Source organism: Etheostoma spectabile, chromosome 5, assembly GCF_008692095.1.
Source record: "Etheostoma spectabile isolate EspeVRDwgs_2016 chromosome 5, UIUC_Espe_1.0, whole genome shotgun sequence".
Lineage (NCBI taxonomy): Eukaryota > Metazoa > Chordata > Actinopteri > Perciformes > Percidae > Etheostoma > Etheostoma spectabile.
This window is the reverse complement of record NC_045737.1, coordinates 21620603-21638921: the sequence shown is the minus strand read 5'-3', so window position 1 is coordinate 21638921 and position 18319 is coordinate 21620603. Positions and strand designations below refer to the sequence as shown.

General features: G+C 40.2%; 3 protein-coding genes across 6 annotated transcripts in view; 2 read left to right on the top strand and 1 right to left on the bottom strand.

The window, feature by feature from the left end:
- The first annotated feature begins 55 nt into the window (after positions 1-55).
- LOC116689205 (UDP-glucuronosyltransferase 3A1) lies at positions 56-7490 on the top strand. The gene is made up of 10 exons (XM_032515629.1): positions 56-1268; positions 1548-1649; positions 1771-1891; positions 3544-3707; positions 3960-4124; positions 4649-4857; positions 5082-5227; positions 5402-5487; positions 6011-6230; positions 6343-7490. The coding sequence occupies exons 1-10, from the start codon at positions 1184-1186 to the stop codon at positions 6608-6610; spliced, it is 1566 nt and encodes a 521-aa protein (XP_032371520.1). The 5' UTR covers positions 56-1183; the 3' UTR covers positions 6611-7490.
- A 4094-nt stretch (positions 7491-11584) lies between these two features.
- Positions 11585-14783, top strand: pdxp (pyridoxal (pyridoxine, vitamin B6) phosphatase). Of its 2 annotated transcripts, XR_004331945.1 has the most exons (3): positions 11585-12380; positions 13656-14070; positions 14163-14783. XR_004331945.1 is itself a non-coding variant. In XM_032515634.1 (2 exons), the coding sequence occupies exons 1-2, from the start codon at positions 11789-11791 to the stop codon at positions 14000-14002; spliced, it is 939 nt and encodes a 312-aa protein (XP_032371525.1). In that variant the 5' UTR covers positions 11585-11788; the 3' UTR covers positions 14003-14783. The 2 variants fall into 2 exon arrangements, 1 of the variants encoding a protein (XP_032371525.1); XM_032515634.1 differs by having other exon boundaries at positions 13656-14783.
- A 168-nt stretch (positions 14784-14951) lies between these two features.
- The window catches only part of kgd4 (alpha-ketoglutarate dehydrogenase subunit 4), a 3587-nt gene continuing 219 nt past the window's right edge, over positions 14952-18319 (bottom strand). Inside the window, exons 1-5 of one of the 3 annotated variants that reach the window (XM_032515643.1) lie at positions 18210-18319; positions 17838-17939; positions 16456-16519; positions 15851-16041; positions 14952-15458 (exon numbers count right to left, since the gene is read on the bottom strand). The exon at positions 18210-18319 is cut by the window's right edge and continues 219 nt beyond it. In XM_032515643.1, the coding sequence (XP_032371534.1) occupies positions 15441-15458; positions 15851-16041; positions 16456-16519; positions 17838-17891 (327 nt within the window). In that variant the 5' untranslated portion in view covers positions 17892-17939; positions 18210-18319 and the 3' untranslated portion in view covers positions 14952-15440. Of the gene's footprint in view, positions 15459-15850; positions 16042-16455; positions 16520-17837; positions 17963-18209 lie in introns of those variants that run through there. The other 2 variants (XM_032515644.1, XM_032515647.1) reach the window with 2 other exon arrangements.

Sequence of the window (18319 nt, the reverse complement as noted above, 5' to 3'; positions counted from 1 at the left end):
GAATGACAGCATAATTGGAATGACAACAATAACATCAATGATGGCAGGTTGACCCCTCTTACTTGCTTTTTTCCCTGATACACTCCAGCAGTTTTTCTGACTGGCTCCTTTTTCTAATGACCTCTCTGACACAAAAAAGGCATTGGTTGTGGCTACAATGAGTGCATTGTCCAGGATAACCTACATGTCAAGCCTGGCTTGCCCAGTAAATTGCCTGCCAGGGCACCCACAACCCTAGCGCAGTCCATAAGCAACGATGGGTTAGGGTAGCTACTCGATTCAGCAGTCACTGCTGCCTTTTTACCAATCAAGTTAATGGGCATGCTGTTTAAAAAGAAAATTAATTTATGTTTAACAATAGGGTTCAGTGTTGTTAGCTAGGTTTTCTTGGCACTAAAGGCAACTTATTTACGCATCATTAGGTGAGTGTGTCACAATAAATATCATTACCATCAATTAATGCCTTTCTGTACTTCTGAACTTGATGGAGGTGGTTACATTCTGCCAGCAGCCTTGAGAGAATGTAACTCCCCCCCTCTGACCCACCTCCCTTTCTCTATTTCCCTCTCTTTAATTATCAATGCAGGTCCAAGGCTCTTGGACTTTTCAGTGTCTGACTTTGAGAGAAAACAGATCTGCTCACATTTCATATAGACAGAATCATTCTCGCAGACTTGCATCCAATAAGGAATAAATTGGACCTTCAACATTTGTTGCAAGACAAACAATACTGGATACATTCCACGTAAACTAAATAAGGATTTGGGATTGCCCCATTTAACTTGACACTGCAGACTATAAAATAATCTTGACTCCTGGCTCAAACGGAAAAGAGATCAACAAAGAAGACTTTCAGTACTTAACGTGGTGCACCAAAAAGGTGATTTTATCAAGAATGTGAATTTGCTCAGTTTTTTGTCGGGAATCCTGCATTTTGATTTCTTGTGGAACATTTATGTGGAAAATGTTCCATTTGTCTGGATCACAACTCTGTCTGGATCACTGTTTAAGTTCACGTTTCCCCCGTTACTTACTGGATCTAACTTGCATGCTGTATTACAATTAAAAGGACAAAAGAATTCAGTTCACACAAAAAGGTTTTCATTACAGTTTATTTTTTAATTGGAAGACTATTTTAAGAGGATCTTGGCTGCAGGTCAGTCCATGGTACTCTAATAACAACATGGGGATTGCATTTTTTTGCATTTTTTCTCTTCTGGCTCTTCCAGTACTTCAGTCTGCCAAGATCCTGACTGTCTGTCTAATTGGTAAGTAGTGGAGCAGTGATTGTTAAAATGCCCATATAGTAATAGAGATATTGATTGTAAAATGTTGTTAACAAATACGAGAAGAATAAGCATCTCCTTGCCAGACTGGTGAATCCAGAAAGTACAGTCAAAGGTACAGGTAGTAAAGGAAAATTGCATCAGTATGTTTATAAAATCCAAATTCATGTAGTATGTTGCAAACAGCAAGCCATTACGTTCAGATAGCATGGCGATTGCGCAGTTGTTGTATTTAGTTTCTTCTTCTTTCCTTTCCTCCAGGAGGAAGCCACTACTTGTTGTTAGATGAAATTTCTCATAACTTACACCAGCATGGCCATGAGGTCCGCATGCTCTTACAACTGGGCAACCCTGTTATTACAGGTAAACTGTACATACAGTACACGCATATATATACAGAATACACACAAACACTCTCATCCTTTCTCCGATTGAGTTACTCTAATCTTTATTTAAATTAAAATTTCTGTTCAACTCCTCCTAGGTTTTTCCTATGGAGGCCGTGCAGACAGTTACAAGATGAGCACCTGGTCCTTAGGAGAGAAATACATCCAAGAATACAATGGCTGGTTCCTAGAGCAACAAACACAGTTCTTACTAGGAAGGTACAGATTTGTAGGAGATTTAACAGTGAATGAATTGTGTTGGGTGAAACAGACAAGCTTTTATAAGCTACTTAATCTTGTTTTCGATCTTGAGTCTGGTTTTACATCTGCATTTTGAGGCTCTAGAATTTCTCTTCTAAAGGGTGCCCAATTTGTTTCTGATTTAGACTTTTGAACCTTCTTGGATTAAAGTGAATATCAAAATCAATCAATCAAAATGTATCACTTTACAGCAACCAGCAGGTATCCAAAGTGTTTAACAGTTAATGTAGTAGACAGTAGAAAGACTGAACGTAGAAAACAGTAAAATCAGAAAAGTTTACAGAGAAACAAAAGAATGAAATTGTCACACCACTGCTACGTATTAAAAGCCAGACTAAACAGATGTTTTGAGTTTGGATCTAAAAAGAGCTACATCTGTAACAGTGTGAATATTAGGGGTAACTTGTTCCAGAATCTCGGGGCAGCAACTACAAAAGCCTGATCACCCCACCGTTTATCCCTGGACCTTGGGACTTCTAAAACCAACTGATTTGAAGACCGCAATGACTGGTTGTGCTCCTGCAAAGTTAAAATTTCCGACAAATACTCCATTTAAAGGCTTAAAAACAAACAATAAAATCTATTCTAAAATGCACCTGGAGTAAATGCAGGGTGTAGAGAACGAGAGTGATGTGTGCACATCTAGATGTATTTGTTAAAAACCGAGCAGCAGCATTTAGTACAAGTTGAAGGCGTGAGATGGAGGTCTGATTCAGACCAACATAGGGAGTGTTACAGTAGTCCAACCTTGAAATAATTAAAGCATGAATGGGCATTTCTAGGTTGTGCCTGCTTAGAAAAGGCTTAATTTTAGCCAGCAAATGAAGATGGAAAAAGCTAATTTAACAACATTACTGATCTGCTTATCAAATTTCATGCTGCAATCAAAAGTAACCCCCAAGTTTTATACAACCGATCTAGTGTATGATGCCAGAGCTCCCAAAGTCAAAGCTGGACCATTTTGCATGCCTGGAGTACTGAAGATAATACACTCCGTTTTATTCATTCAAGTTAAGAAAGTTGTCTGAAAACCACAACTTAATATCAGTGATCCAACTAAGCAGGGAGTTTAGTGCGACACTGTCATTTGCTTTCATAGGCAAATAGATTTGCAAATCATCTGGATAGCAATGAAAAGATAGGTTTAGTTTACTTATAATAGCCCCTAAAGGTAGCATATACAAATAAAACAGAATGGGGCCAAGAATGGATCCCTGTGGTACCCCACAAGAGAGAGGAGCAACTGACAAAGAGAGGTCACCAATCATAACAGAAAAGCTCCTATTTGACAGATAGGAGCTAAACCATTTGAGTGCCGAGCCTCTGATGCCTACGCAATTCTAAAGGCGAGAGAGGAGGACTGCATGGTCCACTATGTCAAATGCCGCTGTGAGGTCCAAAAGGACTAAAACAGTAGGATTCCCGGCATCTACAGACAAGCCAATATCATTATGTACCCTCAACAGTAGACAAGAGATGAATATATTTGTGTTTAACAGCATTGAACTATATGTCAGATTACATACTATATGTCATACTTCTCACTCCCCTTGCAACTCTGTCTTTATCATCATTCACTGTCATTTTTCCTTCCTCTCTCTTTCTCTCAGGGATACCTTTAATGCCTTTCTAAACTTCACATGGCACCTGTCCTATCAGTGTGACAAGCTGTTAGGGGACAAAGAGATGATAACATTCCTCCAGAGGGAACACTACGATATCACCATCCTTGATGCTTTTAACCCATGTTCCTTCATCCTTGCACACAAACTTGGTACACCTGATGTTCACATTGATTAATGCCATTATAACTATCATCCTTTATATCTTTACAATACTACAGTTATATACTACTACTCATCAATACCTTTCCACTTGTACTATTTGCAGATGTTTTTAAATGTGTAATGCAAACTAATTGTGAGCCAAATGTTTACGGTGTCTTTTTTTAGTTTATTTTAAATCTATTAACAGCCATGAATACATCTACAGCAGTTCCATGCACTTTTCTCTTGATTTACTCCAGGTGTCCACTATGTAGCTTTCTATCCTGGCTCTCTGAATGGTCCTATGTCCATTGCTCTCCCCAGCCCAGTCTCCTACATCCCAGTCTTCAGCTCACAGCTGTCCGACCACATGAACATCTGGGGTCGTGCAAAGAACCTCTTTTATTCTTGTTTAGCTCCTGTAGGTAAGAATGGTGTTGCATAGGAGATGTTCTTTGTATGGTATTGTCTGGCTTGCTTGATAACACACATCTTAAGTGTACACTGTTATAGCCCTGTAGCATTTTTTGATATCATGAATTTAGGTTTTACATTATATTTCTTCTAATCTCTTCTTTTCCTCTCACTTTATATTTGTACTTTTAAATCAATACTTATCTCACATTCCACATTTTTTTCTTTTTCAGCTGCACATCATCATAATGCAGTAGTCCATTTTTTCTTTTTCTTTTATAAACTTAAGTTCCTCTATACATTTTTGGCTAATAATCCATTTAAACTGATTGTACATGCGGTGGGAATGTTTACATTTGTTCTTATCCCATTGAAATGTGTCCACTTTGCTCAGTGATAACATTGTTTGCATATGCAATAGCAATATCTACTTTGGCGAGAAATGAGTTATAGTAAGTCAATCTGAATGGCTTTCAACAAAGGTCAACCATACAATACTGGTCCTTTTGGATTGTGTCTCGTTTCTTATATCAAGGCCAGGAGCGTGTATGGACCACCTTTAGGCAAGTAGCTGAGCGCCACCTTGAGTCAGGCTCACCTCCTGGAGGTCTGGATGAGTTACATCAAGGAGCTGAACTCTGGGCCTTCAACACTGACTTTTCACTGGAGTTCCCCCAGCCCATTATGCCCTACACTGTGCTGGTGGGAGGGATGCTGAATAAACCTGCAAAGCCTCTGGAGCAGGTCTCTTCTCTTGATACACATATCCAAATACCTCAGTAAGACTCAGGTTTTTAAATTAACTAGCTTTCTTTCCCTGTCTTTACCTTTCTCACTCCCACTTCCCTCTGGACTCCCCTACTCTATGCACAACCATCTCTCTCTCATCCTGCCTTTCTCAACATTGCACATTTCTCCATTTGCATATTTCTTCTATTGCCCATACCCCAACCCTTTTGATCCCTCAGGATCTTGAGTTGTGGATCTCTAATTTTGGAGAGGCAGGTTTCATTGTCGTAACTCTGGGATCAATGGTCTCTTCGGTCTCTGTGGACCCTCTGCTTGTAGAGCTGGTGGCTGGCTTCTCCAGGATCCCTCAGGGGGTGCTCTGGAGGTGAAAGCATGACACAATTCATACAGGCATTTAAAAAAAAAATGGCACTTTTAACATTCTTTGTCACAGATCAATTTCTTTATACATGGGGGTGGGAAAGCACACATCATTTATTTTCTCTTACTGTCATGAAAAGATAAATCAACCACCAAAACAAACAGTGTTTGCTTGCAGGTATGACCACAAGCGATGGCCATCAAACCTGGACAGACCTCCCAATCTCAGGCTAGTGGACTGGCTGCCTCTTAATGACCTGCTGGGTAGGAACAGTCTGCCTCTCTAACCCTTAGTTACAGGCATAATAACACATTACAGGACTGTCTGAAAGAAGACTAAAACAATGAATGTCGTAATTCCTGTCAGACACTTGACCAGGATTGCAGCAGGCGGAGACCGGGTAACTGCCGCACTGCAGCTCCATTCTTTCATTTAACTTATAATTTTATTTTTCGCCATATTAAAGAAATACTACATGACACAAGTGCTTGCTTTAAATGTTCAGTAAATCCGTTTTATCTCATTAAAAGTATAAACAGAGGAATATCCAAATACAACATAAATGATCATGAATTTACAATCTTGTCATTTGGTTTAATTTAGTTGTTGCTTTGTTTGACCACATCGTGGCACATGAAAATGACCGTGTTCATGTGTGTACATCCACACCCATCCCTAAAATGCTGGGCGTGGTTTGGTCCAGTTTTACCAGTCTGTAGTACACCCAAACACTCTTACTTTCTTTACTCAGTAATGACATTTTTATCCATTTTCTGTTTACTTCAGGACACAAAAAAGCATGTCTCTTTATCACCCACGGTGGACAAAACAGCCTGTTCCAGGCAGTATACCATGCTGTTCCTGTGCTGGGAATCCCCCTGTTTGGAGACCAGTTTGATAATGTGGTGAGGGCTGAAACAAAGGGACTTGGCCTCACCATCAACCCCACACAAATCACCAGGGAACTGCTCAGCTCCACCATTCAAACACTTATACAGGACATCAGGTATGTGGATGGATGGTTGAGAAGCATTTGTGATGCCAGTATAGTACAGACATGTCTGTAACTACTTCCCCTTCTATTTCCTTAATTTTCCCAATTATTTCTTCTTTTCTAGGTTCAGGTCATCAGCTTTGTCCCTTAGCAGAATCCACAAATCCCAACCTGTCCCTCCAGCCCTTCGACTCATTCAGTGGGTTGAGCACATCCTGCACAGTGGAGGTGGAAGTCATTTAAGGCCGGCTTCTCTGACACAACCATGGTACCAGAGATACCTGTTGGACGTGGTGCTTCTCCTCTCTCTGGGGATTCTTGGACCTGTAGTTCTCTGCTGGACTTTCTGTAGGAACAAGAATAGCAAGGACACACACACAAAAATACAATAGCAGTACTAAGTGTTTCCTCAGGGGTACTTCAGATTTATACCTCAGTTCTGTGTTGCTTGTTTATCTTGGACTTGAATGCTGTATCCATATGAGAAAATATAATTATGTACCCTAAAATAATGCTGTTGTTCAATACATAAACCACTCTTGTTGTAACTGATTATTATAATTCTCCTATAAATACATAGTTAATAAGTGATAAGAGGCTGTGATGTGGGTTTAGGTGACCTTTGCTTTTACACAAGAGATAAATTCATTCTTTTCTGCTGTAGCCTCACCAGGCCCAGAAACGATATCACTTAAGGACAAAAATATAACTAAGAAAAGGGTGTTTTTTCCAGAACATTCCCTTTGATTATCAAAAGAAAAGCTGCAAAGTACTGCAAAGTAGTTTCAATATTAGTGTGCAAAAAAAAGCATTTAAGCTATTAATACTGTTGCATAATTTGGTTTTCATTTTGAGTACTTTTTGTATGCTGAAAGAGTTTCATTTTCGTTATTACCACTTTCCCTTCAGTGCAATAGCCATAATGCTAAGTGTCCTGCCCTTTCCCCTCCTAGCGCCATCATGTCTACAGACGTCTCATTTGTACTGCAGCGCCACATTGTCCAACACCTCTGTGCTGCTTTGACCTGGCTGTTTTGTAAGCAGGGGTGGCGACAGTACGCATGCAAACACACACACACACACACACACACACACACACACACACACACACACACACACACACACACACAATATAACTAAGCAATGCTTTTGTGTTTTTGTACTGCATGTTTCCAAATGGCATCAAGCCATGTTAGGTGCTGCTCTGTCTAGTTTAGGTACAAAGTAGACAAAGTATGTTGATAGTCGTTGAATGCATCTGAATCATAAAAATAAAAAAAATGCTCTACCTGCAAAGTTTGTATGCGCATCTGTGCATGTGTGTGTTTGGGGCAGCGTTATGGTCTACTGGCTCTTAATTATTAACCACCTGCAAGTCTCAACTCTGACCCCCCACACCCTCCTCTGCTGGTTTCCACTGAGTCTCCTTCCCCTTTCTAAACAAGACACAAAAGCGACCAGCAATGTTCACGGTCAGCGCTCAAGCCACTGTGGAGACCCTCTCTGTTCTGTCCTCCCTCTCACTCCTCACATCTGTGTGGGGGGTTAGCAGGGAGGAAAATATAGATTAGCAAGGAAATAATGACCAATTAGGACGGCTTGTTCTCTGTCCATTCAGCTGTCCATTCTTTCATTCATTTCCTGCATTTCATTTGTCTGTTTGGCTGGCAGTTGCAGGTCCCAGTGAGTCTTCCTCGGTCTCGCACGCAATCCAAAACAGGCACTGCAAAGCAGCCAAAACATGACAGCAACGGTGGGGGAAAAAAAGAAAGAGGCAAAAAAGAGAAACCTAAATGAAGCAGAAAAAGGACAGTGCAAAATAGAACAGAGAAAAAAGAGAAGAAAACAAGAGAAACACTGTATAAAACAGACAACATATAACAGTCCAAAGAGTGATAAACTGTCTCTCTTTTGGCAATTCTAATGCTAAAACTGCAACTACAATACATTTTGTTATTCATTTTGGGCTTAAGAAGGAATTGCACTCTTCTATTTTATTGTATTATCAATCATGAAACTAAATTCAAAACAGGTTTACTACAGGTACCCTGCAGTGACAAGCTAGATAAAATCAACAAAAATAAAATGACAATGATAATTGCATGTCATCTAAGATGGAGGAAGTGGAAGGTATTTGTTTAAGTAATGGTTGTGTATTTGAAACATTAGTTTAATGTGCTCTTTTGAAGTCAGAGATGGGTATAGGGGCTCTGATGTATATTTTGTATAGTAGCTGGCATTAAATGTGAATTTGCCTGGGGCGATCTCTGGCTCACCCAGTAAGTGTGCGCCCCCTTTGCTGCACGTCGTCCTCCCTCTCTCCCCTTTTTTGTCCAAGAAGCCCCTAAAAAATCTTTAAAGTAAAAATGTGGATATGCGGTTGCCCACTTGTCAAAAAGCTTGAGTTGTGTCTTAGTAGCAAAGAATGGCAGCCGAAAGGAAGGAACTGGTTGTTTTTAGAGCAAAGTTTTGTTCAAAGAGGAAATGAGAAATACATTTTTATAAGCTTTAATGTCAACCTTTGCTATTGGCAGAATTATTTCCAGTGAGTTAGTAACTATAGTAAAATAAGGAGACAGTAAGGGGACTGTAGAAAGGGTATGACTGCGTGGATTTACTGTTTGTGTCAGTAATCTGGCTTGGACCCAAATGCAGAACTATGAGGAGGGAGCATCAGTAAGAAATAAAAATAATTTAATGATAACACAAAGAGAACTTAGAAAACACACAAGCTGGTAATGCTTGTGCGTTCTGGTAATGAATAACAGAAAAACCAAGGAACAAGGAAGGAATGGGGAAATATAGAACACAAAATATAGCTTACACTGGAATGAACATAGACACGACGGATGACGATAAACCAACAACAGACACAGAAAGCATAGAGACTAAATACACAAGTAGACAAGGGTGAACAAGGGACAGGTGACACAAGGGCTGGGGAACAGGTGACAGACATCAGGGCAGGGCAGAAAATCTCAAAGAACAGAAAACCTAAAGACAGGATGTAAAACAAGACAACACATGGGAGAACAGAGGGACTACAAAATAAAACAGGATATGGAAAACTACAACAGAACACCCACAGTCGTGACAGTCTGTGTTAGAGTTGCTGGGATTTTAACCAGCGTGTTCTGAAGTTCAAGTTTGTGGGTTAGAGCCCCATCTAGTGACCCGAAAAAAAAAAAGAATTAATTGAGAGTGAGACTTGTGTATAAAAATGTTTGACTTCATGGACAAGAATTAAGCCCAATTCTAAAAATACTATAAAAATTAAGTAGAGAGTAAACAACCACGGAAATATATTCAGATACTATAATCAAAGTTACAACAGCTTTTTGTGAAATCTTACACTACTGCTTCACTAGATTCACTTCCTTGGATTTTTTTTGATGGCTGTATTTGGCTACTTTGCAGATTAAGATTTTCCAAAAACACACACAGTTGCAAGTTGGTTAGGTCCTCCTGGTCTAATACAACAGTCCTGCAATGAATTCTACCATCATAAAGGTTATAATGTTCTGATTTAACTGTATGATCCTTTGGAGGATGTAGGTTTTGTAGTGAAATTGTGTTTCATTATACCGAAAGGTGTTTGTAATATTAAATTATCGTTAATAGACTGGGTGGCCAAAATATTGAAAATACTTCTAAAAAACAAAAAAAAAGGTAGAATTTATTGAAGGGGTGTAATTAGACTGTAATTTGTTTTAGCTGTAGGGGTAGTAATAATAAACAACAGGCAACTAAGAGTTTGATGTAAAACAAAATAGAAACACTCTGAGAAGGGCAATTGTGCATAAGGACTACTTTTACATTTGACTTTTTTGTATTTTGAATGCAAAACATGTACCTGTAGAGTAGTTTTAGTGTGGGAAGCCTACTGCAGTGCATGTTCTGACAAGAACTAAGAAAAGAGATGATATTTCTCCTGTGTTAATTTCTCTGCATTGGCTTCTTGTAAAATCCAGGATTAAATTAAAAATCTAGCTACAAAGCTCTAAACGCTCTAGCACCAACATATCTAGAAGAGCTCTTAGTGCCGTATGGTCCCACTAGAGCACTACGCTCCCAGAATCCAGAGTTACTTGTGGTTCCTAGAATCTCTAAAAATAGAATGGGAGCCAGAGCCTTCAACTATCAGGCTCCTCTGCTGTGGAACCAGCTACTAGTCTGGGTTTGGGGGGCCGAAACCGTCACCGCATTTAAGAATAATCTTAAAATACTCCTATTTGATAAAGCTTATTGTTAGGGAGTGAAGAGTTGCAGCGTACGCCTAGCCCCCTGCTTCTCTTCACAGTCGTCAGATTCATCTACCATATAATCAATAATATCATAAAAGTAGAGGGAGGCAGGCCAGTAAAGCCTGTTCCGGCTGGGGAGAGTTCTAGCCTGACCAGGCACCTCTCCTTAACCTGTCTCTCCTTGTTATGCTATGTTATACTTCTAGAATGCCGTGGGATTTCTTTTCCTTTCTTTGACACACTGAGCTGCTCTCTCCTGTCCCTTTCCATTTGTGTGCATTCTGTCCCAGTAGTGCTTGACCCTAACCTAGCTCTGGGGAGTTTATTCCCCGGAGTCCTTATGTTTTCTTTTTGGCAAGCATATTTTCCTGGATTAGGATGGCACAAGATCTCGGTTGCAGCTGTCGCCACTGTCCTGCTGCACCCCCGGCTACACCCTGCTCCACTCTGCTATGCCCAGCTGCTTCCTGCTGAACCCTGCTGCATCCCGCTACGTCCACCTATGCTCTGCTATAACACGCTACGCCCTGTACCACTCTGTAGTACCCTGCTATGACATGAACTACTGCAACTACCATTTGTAGCCACTGTTCCATTATCTTTTTTGTGACTATTATTGACACTGTGCATCACACCCCCAACCGGCACCGTCAGACACCACCTACCAAGAGCCCGGGTATGACCCAGGTTTCTTCCTAAAAAGAAGTTTTTCCTTGCCACTGTCACACTGCTTGCTCTTGGTGGAATTACTAGAATCGTTGGGGCTTTGGAAATTATAGAGTGTGGTCTAGACCTACTCTATCTCTAAAATTTCTCAAGATAACTTCTGTTTGATACCATAAATAAAAGTGAATTGAATTGAAAATTGAAATTGCTACTTTAATTTAAGTATAAAGGATTATAGTACCTGCTCCACCATTTTTTATTTTTATTTGACGTAGCTCAGTTATTAAGAGGTGATATATGTTAAAAATATAAAATAAAGTAATATTTAAGAGTCCATCAGTTGCCAAGAGGGCGCAATGTAATTTTTAGAGGATGTTGTTGCTCATGAACGTCGTGTGATACACTCAAACATGATTGGTTAAAGTGCCGCCGTTTGATTGGTCAGTGTTGAGAATGTGGGCGTGGATAGACGTCAATTGTTTATGTAGCTCGCTGTCCGTGTATGTAACCGCACCGAGCGAGGACTCCGCAATGTGATTCCCTGACATTGATTTGTTTTCATATCATTTTACCAGCTGGCTTTACCACATTATGCACCAGCCGTTGACATGGGTAACCACTAGCAGGTGAAACACGGAAGAAGCCGAGGGAAAAGCCGGAATGGCAGGCGCCTTCAAAGCCTGCCAGAAAATTCGAGGTCCGCAGATTAGAAATCTGCTGGACGCGAAGGACTTCATTCTCCTCGACTGCGACGGGGTCTTATGGCACGGAGAGAAGGCGATAACGGGCGCGGCGAAGGTGGTGAATTCGTTGATTCGGCACGGCAAAAACGTAGTGTTCGTCACCAACAACTGCACTAGGCCCCGGGAGAATTATGTGCACAAGTTCTGCCGGCTGGGCTTCACCGACGTGATACTAGAACAGATCTTCAGCTCGTCGTACTGCTCGGCTCTCTACCTGAGAGACGTCGTCAAGATCCGCGGCCAGGTGTTTGTCATGGGCTGCGACGGACTGCGCAGAGAGCTGGATGAGGCGGGCATCCCCTGCGTAGAGGAGGCAGACGACCCGGACGCCACCATCTACGACTGCGCTCTGGCTCCGGACGTCAAGGCAGTGCTGGTGGGACATGATGATAAAATGACTTTTCTCAAACTGGCCAAAGCCTCGTGCTACCTGAGAGACCCGGACTGTCTGTTCCTGGCTACAGACAACGACCCGTGGCACCCTCTGTCTAGTGGAAGGATACTGCCAGGTATGGTGGTGATGAGGCTCACTTCTTGGAAGTTTAGGCTATTTATTAGTGCCTGCCAACCATGAATGGATTACTGAAAGGTCAGCTAGCGCTAGATCCTCAGTTTGTAGTGACTATTAAGCATTTGACATTTTACTTAAAAAAAAGTTTCTTGTTTTCTTAATACAACTGCACATTGCATACTTAAGCTGCTACAGTAAATGTATATCATAAGTTAGTAAAGCACTTTAATGTGATACAACTCCAGTTTCACAAAATGCAACAAAAGCATTATTTAATGATTTTCATAGAATATTTATCAGCTGTAGTGTTTTGTAATATATCTGTGTAGAAAAGTGTTTATAAATCTCCTATGTTCATCTCCAGAATGAACAAAATAGTTTCAACAACAGTTAATGCGTATCTGCTGAGTTACACACTTGTTTTGTTTAAAATACAAATAGACATGGTGTTTACTTTGAGGATGGCTGAATAGGGAGGTCCCCATTGACTATCATTCTTCTTACTCTCTGTGCATTGTTTATGTACCCCATCACCCCACCGTTAACAGTGCACGCTACAGACTACACATAGCAGCTTCATTACAGTATATTACCCAGTGTTATCCAGTAAACCCGTGCTTAAATACCACCTGGCCTCAGATTTGTGTCAGTTTGATTAAACACAAATGTATTTAGGAATGAATATCATCTAAGAGCAACATGAATTGAGATACTAAAGGTATTAAAACAATTTTGCAGGGTCTCCATATCAGGTGAAAATGGGGCGGCCTAAGTTTTCAAGGCTCATTTAATTGCAATCATCCTGGTTCAAGTCCAGCCTGCGGCCTTTTGCTGCATGTCATCCCTCCTCGATCTCTCCCCTCATTTCCTGTCACCACCTTGCTGTTGCTTTAAAGACAAAAATGCTCCCAAAAGTATTGAACAGATTAGGCTCTACATTTAAGTCATGTAGCACTCAGTATATAGCTGAAAAATATAGTATATATTTCATTGAAACTGTTTACATTGTTGATGATTTTATCTAAAATCTCATTGTAAAACATAAATTTTGGGACCGCACCAATTGTCAACCCTACAATATTATCGCAATATCCATATCAATGTATTTGGTCTAGAATATCATATCTGCCCAGCCCCAGTGATGCATAATACACAATATCTCAATTATACCCAAACATACTTGAAGGAGACAGGTTACTGGGTGGTTGGAGAAGAGGATGTGTCCTAAGATTCACTGTAGTTTTAACCTTTTGTCTCATGTATACTCCGGCAGGTTCTGGGTCCCTCATTGCAGCCCTGGAGGTGTCCTCAGGTCGCAAGGCCACTGTGATCGGTAAGCCTAGCCGCTTCATGTTCGAGTGCATCTCCAGTCAGTTCAGCGGGGTGGACCCCGCCCAGTGCCTGATGATTGGGGACCGCCTAGAGACAGACATGCTGTTCGGATCCAACTGCGGCCTCGACACCATGCTCACTCTCACTGGTGTGTCTCAGATTGAGAAGGCCCAGGAGTACAGGAATAGTGAGCTGACCACCAACCACAGCTTGGTGCCCGATTACGTAGTGGACACCATTGCTGATTTCTTACCTGCTTTTGAGGAACTGGACGAACAGAGCAACTGACGAATCCTTTCACCTCCAGTACAGAGCATAGATTGCTTATACTGCAAGTGCAATGTTTGGTCTGGAATTTGCAAAAACTAAATACCAATCAATAATGATCAAAATCTAGAAATGTTCCTCAGTAACAAGGCTCTGTTTGTTGACCAAGACATGCGTAGGACAGAATATAAAATAATCCAAGTAATTCAGTGTATACCTCATTGTTTCTAGTGTTGTGCCCATTTGTGACTTGACAGTCCCTTGTTGCTGTAAGTGTTTATTAATATATGAATATACTGCACTCTCTTCTTCAAAAATCAGTCGTGTTTGATATTGGGTTTTGAAAATCCAGAGGTATTTTTGTAAAGCCATGAATTGTTCTGTAACGGAATTAATGTGTTTAGGAGCTGGTTAGTATTGTTTTTTGCTAGAAGGCAGACATTGTACTTGCAGAATTGTTTCCTCATATGTAATTGCCTGGGTATGAATTCTCCTTGATAAATTCATGGGAAGAAGAGATTAAAAACTGTGATCTTTTCTCAGCTCTAATTGAGACTAAGATGATAATCTGCCAGTCAGACAGATGAAGTGTATATTTACCTTTCTATCATGTCTGTACTACTTGTGCCAATATTAATCTGAGTACTTAACAGCTTACTAAATCTCATAGTTAGAAAACCAGTTACACATTTATGGTGGCCAGTCATACTGCTCTGTTGTGAAATTTCAATGTTGTCAATGATTACCATATAGAGCATGTCAGCGACGGTAACGACAATAAATACCTAAAATAAATCCTTAATGATTTGTATTGTGTTGAAGACAATCTGTTACAAATGCCCTTATCTTCTGCTTGGTTTGTGTCTCCGTATCTACATCAAGCATGATAAGAACACCACAATCAAAATACAATATTCTTTTAATCATTTAAATCCAGCAGTAGTTCACACCACTTCAGTACTATTGCAACTTGATATCCAGCATCACTTCAGTTTGGTTTAGTTCCAACAAACAGATCAGTTAGTGAAAGGCATGAAAAGCAAAGAAACTTCACCATCATTTTCTATGTAACTGAGCCTCGTGCTTTGATTTAGATGTGGTGGCGTTGCAAGTGAAGCTCAGAATATGACTACATTGAAATCAGCTTGTGTTGGGTTAAGCTGGTGTAATGTTGAAACCAAGGTTTATCAAAAACAAACCTGTAAGGAAGAGGTAAATAAGAAAACACTAGACGCTATTGTTATAGCTTTGCTGAAGATATCCCTTTAGTATGAACTTAAAATACAATTACATCTAAAAAAAAAATAAACATATGTACATTTTAATGGGCTTTATGCAATACTTTATTCTACACCATGTCCCATGTGGCAATATAATCTCTTGTGCTGAGGAACAGAGTTAAAGACATACTGATCTCAACAGACAAGGACTTTGGTTGCAGTGGTTGAGTCGCTTCATGTCACTCTGGTCCACCACGCTGTGAAGAAGAAATAAAAAAAGAATAAGAATCTGTGAGAAAAACAAACTTATATTTACCCATTAGGCACATGGTATGAAAGCTCCTCATATATGACACTGCTCATGCACTCTCTCTAAAAAGTCTAACGTTACTTATGTTTACATTTCAGTTTCTGCAACTAGTTGTAAAATGTTTGATTAGAATTCCTTTACGTCAGTGCAAACTACCTATACATACAGTCCCAATGCAGACAGCCGTTAAAATCTATTGGAATTTTAAGGCCAAAAGTTACTATGCAGATTTATCTTAAATCAAGAACAAAGACTAGGTTCTCACTGATACAAAAGTTGAAAGGCCAAATTGTCACTTGAGTGTTCTGGGTATAGTTTAAGATGTATGTGATCCCTCACCTGGATGTAGTCCATTTCATCCACCGCCATCGGTCTCCTGCGGTACCTTGCAGGTAGTAGCTGAATGGAGGCGAGAGTGTCTGGCGTGCCAGAAATGGGGGTCAAAGGTACATGAGGTCTTGATAAAGGAGGCGGCGCTGGTGCGTTGTGTGGTGAGACGTTAACTGCTAACGTTTTCAATGCCTCTTGGACTAGAAAACAAACAAGGGGAAAAGTCAACTCAAGAAGCACTCAGGAGATATCAGAAATCATAATTTGGTACAAGGTAAAAGCCAGAGCAAAATCAACTAAATCCTTGCTTAATGTCTTCTTTATTTGACTGTTGAGTTTCACCTAACAGACTATTGTATAACAGCCACAGTTCATATGTAGGCCAAGGTGTAGGTTCAAATTTTAGTTGTTCAAGTAAAATCTACCGTTACAATGTGTAAAGACAGTAGGCCTACATATATCAACCAGATGTTTTGTTGACATCTGTCACAGTAAGAGAAAATACACCATCAAACAAGGTCACAGGTTACATCATCAAGAGTTGATTTTAGTGTGGGTTCCTTCATTTATGTTATGTCAACTATCTGGCTATCGTTCACTTTCTTCATACTCACCATTGGGCCTTGCAACGTCTTTTCTTTTGGGGAACTTGATCAGAGGAGCGTGAGGCCGAACAGCCTGCAAACACACATGCATTAAAACAAACTGCTGTGTGAATTAAAAGGGCCACTTAACCCTAAACAAAAAGATATTGTCCCATTTCGCTCATGAGGTATTTCCAACAGTCAGCATTCAGATAATTTGGGTTTTATATGCTAAATGTTTTAAGTATTCGTCCAAATTTTTTAGGTATTCTTTTAGGCTGATAAACCATATACAGTGGTGGTAAACAGATGTTTGTGGTGCTAAAAAGAAGCTGAAAAAGAAAGGTCCAAAGCAACGTGTCCCTTAAGAATAAGCTTGTTTTTCAGGATAGTTTTCCACCTCAGTGTGGAAAGATTTGTTTTAACCTTTCACAGCAAGTGCAAAGAGCTAGATTACCTGGGTAACTGGGACCTTGTTTCTCTGAAAGCTTGCGCACCAGAGTTTTTTAGTGGCAGACACCGCAACACATGGGCAGACAATGACTAGTTTGTTTTGGTGATTAAAGTGAAACTCTTCAATGATGATCATAGCCTCAGATTGTGACAGGAGATTCACAAAGAAAGTACATATGATGACATTAACTTTTAATTAATCCATAATATGACTGAAACAGGAATCATGACATAAAACTATTTTGATAATTGATGAATGGTTTAAGCATTTAGGTGTCCTGGTCCTAGCTTCTCAAATGAAAACAAAAGTGCCATTGTTTCCGTCTGATCTTGCATAATAAAAGAATTCAGTTTACATTGTAAATTTAATATATGTGGGTTTTGCACTGAACAAATGTAAGCTCATTAAAAGACAGCAACTTAGTCTGATTACATTTTTGACAAGCATTTTTTTAAACGAAAAGTAAAAAAAAAAAGGCTGTCAGATTTTTGTCATTGAGCGAGAGAAGAGAACAAGAGGACTAATAGTGAGTAACTGAATAAGTTAACTGTCAACAACAACTTTCTGTCTTACTCCTAACAACTATTTATTAAGCTCAACTTCTCTCTATCAAGCTAACATTACATCCAGAACAGATCGGACTCCAGCAAACAGCTGTGACTAACTGAGAAAACGGCACTGTCAAATAAATAAAAATGAATAACCGTTCATATTAAACGACTTTAGTCTGTAAGCCTTTTCTGCTTCTGTCTCAACATTATTACAGGTCTGTGTTTTGGGTTAAACAAGGACATCAACAAGGGTAACGTCACGACGGTATTTGTCACCCGAAGAAACGCCTCACTCATAAGTCATCAACTGTTCAAACAATAGAAATTCGAGATATTTACTTGACATCGAATATCTCACCTCAACACCCTGATGTCTACAGTATTTACAATCTCAGGGGCAACATTACCTGGATAACTCGGGCTGCGGGTGCTGCCATTTTGGAGCTGACTTTGCTTCCCATGACGACCTCGCAGGACCACTTCCGGTATGAAGAAGCTCCTTGTAGCTGCTGAAACCCACCACAAGATGTCGCTGCTGTCATTATAAACAGTGTAGTCTTTACCCCCCGTACACACACAGGGATCCAGAGAATGCAGTTCACGATAATGGTGCAGGAAGATAAGATGCCTCTCACAGTCTACAACACATGCATGGCATCAGTAGGGGATTGAGCTTTAGACGAGACAGCAAGAATATTAAACTTCATAACGCGTGTAATGAAGACTAGAAGGTTCATAATAAAGCTACATTTGTAGTCTTTCATTAGCAATACCTTTACCTCTAGTTTTGTCTTTACCTTTCTGGGGATAATGGACAACAAACGAGAGATGTGTTGACCCAGTGATCGTCCTGCGAGGTCAAATCCTCAGGCCATACTGCAGCCCTATC

What these genes read in the sequence shown, in the direction of transcription:
- LOC116689205 (XM_032515629.1), top strand. Translation starts at nt 1,184, where the DNA reads ATGGGGATTGCATTTTTTTGCATTTTTTCTCTTCTGGCTCTTCCAGTA. An exon ending in GGGCAACCCTGTTATTACAG is followed by an intron (nt 1,650 to 1,770) that starts GTAAACTGTACA and finishes AACTCCTCCTAG; the next exon opens with GTTTTTCCTATGGAGGCCGT. An exon ending in GCCTCTTAATGACCTGCTGG is followed by an intron (nt 5,488 to 6,010) that starts GTAGGAACAGTC and finishes TGTTTACTTCAG; the next exon opens with GACACAAAAAAGCATGTCTC.
- pdxp (XM_032515634.1), top strand. Translation starts at nt 11,789, where the DNA reads ATGGCAGGCGCCTTCAAAGCCTGCCAGAAAATTCGAGGTCCGCAGATT. An exon ending in TAGTGGAAGGATACTGCCAG is followed by an intron (nt 12,381 to 13,655) that starts GTATGGTGGTGA and finishes ATACTCCGGCAG; the next exon opens with GTTCTGGGTCCCTCATTGCA.